The sequence below is a fragment of the Olea europaea genome, chromosome 11 (assembly GCF_002742605.1).
Source record: "Olea europaea var. sylvestris chromosome 11, O_europaea_v1, whole genome shotgun sequence".
Taxonomy (NCBI): domain Eukaryota; kingdom Viridiplantae; phylum Streptophyta; class Magnoliopsida; order Lamiales; family Oleaceae; genus Olea; species Olea europaea.
This window is the reverse complement of record NC_036247.1, coordinates 19,971,999-19,975,502: the sequence shown is the minus strand read 5'-3', so window position 1 is coordinate 19,975,502 and position 3,504 is coordinate 19,971,999. Positions and strand designations below refer to the sequence as shown.

Sequence of the window (3,504 nt, the reverse complement as noted above, 5' to 3'; positions counted from 1 at the left end):
CAAACTGGCATCAGAGCCCTAAGATTCTTGTGAAAAATGGCAAGTTGAATGATTCCTTTTCAAGTCCCTTAGCTCAACAAGGATAACTACGACAATTGGAGTATAAGGATGAAAGCATTACTTGGGTCGCAAGATGCATGGGAGATTATAGAGAAAGGCTACACGAAGCCACAAGACGAGGTTGCTCTATCCTAAGCACAAAGGGATAGTTTGAAGGATGCAAGGAAGAAGGACAGAAGGCGCTCACCCTCATCTATCAAGTCCTAGATGAAGGCATGTTAGAGAAAGTAGCTTGTGCTACTACAAGTAAGGAAGCATGGGAGATCTTACAAAACTCCCACAAAGGAGTTGAGAAGGTGAAAAAGGTTCGACTTCAAACACTTCGAGGTGAGTTTGAAACTTTACATATAAAAGAATCGAAATCAATTTTTGATTACTTCTCTAGAGTATTGGCTATTGTGAATCAATTAAAAAGGAATGGAGAAAAGTTGAACGACACTCGAGTAATTGAGAAGATACTTAGGTCTTTAAATTCTAAATTTGACTACATAGTTGTAGCAATTGAGGAATCTAAAGATCTAGATAGTATGAGTGTCGATCAACTCATGGAATCTTTACAAGTCCATGAGGAAAGACTAAGGAAGAAGGTGAAAGAAGAGCCATTAGAGCAAGCTCTTCAAACAAAGCTCACTTTGAACGAGGGTGAAGGAAGGTTCAATAGTAGAAGAAGCCAAAAAGGAAGAGGACGTGGCCAAGATCGAGGAAGAAGTGTATTCTACAAGGAGGAAAGAAGACAAAGTTCATTTTCCACCATAGGTCGTGAAAGAGGAAAAGATACGAGGCAAAATGAAGGACCAATGTATGACAAATTTCAAATTAAATGTTACAATTATAAAAAACTTGGTCATTATACTTCAGAATATAGAAATATTACTAACCAAGTTGAGGAGAAAGTCAACTACGCTTGTCGGGAAAGTGAACTAGATTCTGCACTACTGTTGGCTTACAAAGGTGAAGAAAGAAGAGAAAAGAAAACTTGGTATTTGGATACAGAAGCAAGCAACCCTATGTGTGGAAGAAAAAACATGTTTTTGAAGCTTGATGAATCAGTAAGTGGAAGCATTAACTTTGGAGATGAATCTAAGATTTCAGTGAAAGGAAAAGGTAAAATCTTGATCCGCTTGAAAAATGGTACGCATCAGTTTATCTCAAATGTCTATTATGTGCTCAATATGAAAAATAACATTTTAAATTTGTGACAACTCTTAGAGAAGGGCTATGATAATCATTTGAAAGATCATAGTCTTTCAATAAGAGATCAAAGAAAAAATTTGATTGCCAAAGTCCCTATGACAAGAAAGAGAATGTTTGCGTTAAGCATTTAAAATGATGTCACTAAATGCTTCAAAGTTTGTTTTAAAGATTCATCTTAGTTTTGGCACTTGAGATTTGGACATCTTAATTTTGGACGTTTAAAGTTGTTGAGTAAGAAGAAGATGGTGAAATATTTGCCTCCAATAAATCATGCAGATCAATTATGTGAAGGATGCTTACTTGGAAAGCATTCGAGGAAAAGTTTTCCAAAAAGAAGCATCTACAAGAGTTAAAAAGCTGCTAAAACTTGTATACTCGGATGTTTGTGGGCCAATAAATCCAAGCTCTCTCGGTAAGAGCAATCACTTTGTTCTTTTTATTGATGATTTTAGTAGAAAGACTTGGATCTATTTTCTCAAAAAAAAATTGGCAGTTTTTGAAACTTTTAAGAAGTTTAAAGCCCTTGTTGAAAAAGAAAGCAGATATAGTATAAAAGCCTTGAGATTGGATAGAGGAGGAGAGTTCACCTCTAAAAAGTTTGAGAAATATTGTGAGGAGAATGAAATTCGTCACCCATTGACGGTTCCATACTCTCCACAACAAAATGGAATAGCCGAAAGAAAGAACAGATCCATTCTTAACATGGCCCGCTGCATGTTCAAAAATAAGCTATTACCCAAAGAACTTTGGGCTGAAGCTGTTAATTGCGCCATGTATCTGTCTAATCGATTGTCTTCTAGAAGTGTGTGGAATATGACACCACAAGAAGCATGGAGTGGTCGAAAGCCTAGCATCTCTCACTTACGAGTATTTGGGAGCATTGCATATGCTCATGTACCAGATCAAAAGCAGTCCAAGTTAGATGACAAAAGTGAAAGGTATGTCTTTATCGATTATGACTCTCGCTCTAAAGGCTACAAGTTATATAATCCAAACGAGGAGAAGATTATCATAAGTAGAGATGTCGAGTTTGATGAAAAATGAGCATGGGATTGGGGTGTCCAAGAAGAAGACTATGACTTTTTACCATTCTTTGAGGAAGAAGAACAAGAGAATGGAGAGCAGCAAGAGCTTACCAGTCCACCTTTATCACCTACTCATGGAAATGCTTCCCTATCATCTTCACAAGGGGAAAGCTTAAGTGAAAGGACATCACGGATGAGGAGCTTACAAGAGTTTCGATGGATGAAGAGATTAAGGCTATTGAGAAAAATGACACGTGGGAGCTGATAACTCTTCCCAAAGGAAAGAGAGCAATCGGAGTTAAGTGGGTGTACAAGGCAAAAAGGAACGCTAAAGGAGAAGTAGAAAGATACAAGCAAGATTGGTTGCCAAATGCTACAACCAATAGTCGGGAATCGATTATGAAGAGGTATTTGCTCCTGTTGCTCGTTTAGAAACCATAAGATTAATTATCACTCTTGCAGCGCAAAATAAGTGGAAGATATTTCAAATGGACGTGAAATCGACTTTTCTAAATGGTTATCTCGAAGAAGAAATTTATGTGGAGCAACCAATGGGCTATAAAATAAAAGGATATGAAGGTAAAGTCTTAAAACTGAAAAAGACTTTATATGGGTTAAAACAGGCTCCAAGGGTATGAAATAGTAGAATTGACAAGTATTTTCTAGAAAATGATTTCACAAAATGCCCTCACGAGTATGCCCTTTACACAACGGTAAATGAAAAAGGAGATATTTTGCTTGTTTGTATATATATAGATGATCTTATATTCACAGGAAATAATCAAAGTATGATCACTAAGTTTAAGAAGGCTATGGCTCAAGAATTCGATATGACGGATATCGACCTTATGACCTACTATCTTGGAATTGAGGTAAAGCAAATGGATGATTATATCTTCATCTCACAAGAAGGATATGCGAAAAAAATTCTAAAGAAATTCAACATGAAGGATTGCAAGCCTGTATGCACCATCATTGAATGCGGAACCAAGTTGTCGAAGAATGATTAAGGTGAAAAAATAAACCCAACACTTTTTAAGAGTCTTGTTGGAAGTCTAAGATACTTGACATGCACAAGACCAGATATCCTTTTTGGAATTGAGCTAATCAGTTGCTATATGGAGACACCTACCATGACCCATATGAAAGCTGCAAAGAGAATTCTTCGCTACATTAAATGTACGCTTGATTATGGCTTAGTCTATTCATCATCTAATGAATTCAA

General features: G+C 36.6%; 1 protein-coding gene across 1 annotated transcript; it reads left to right on the top strand.

Moving 5' to 3' along the window:
• Positions 1-275: 275 nt before the first annotated feature.
• On the top strand, positions 276-1,385 carry LOC111404566. Its single transcript, XM_023033357.1, has 3 exons — positions 276-387; positions 553-1,164; positions 1,270-1,385. Exons 1-3 carry the CDS (start codon positions 276-278, stop codon positions 1,383-1,385), a joined length of 840 nt encoding a protein of 279 aa, XP_022889125.1.
• Positions 1,386-3,504: the final 2,119 nt, after the last annotated feature.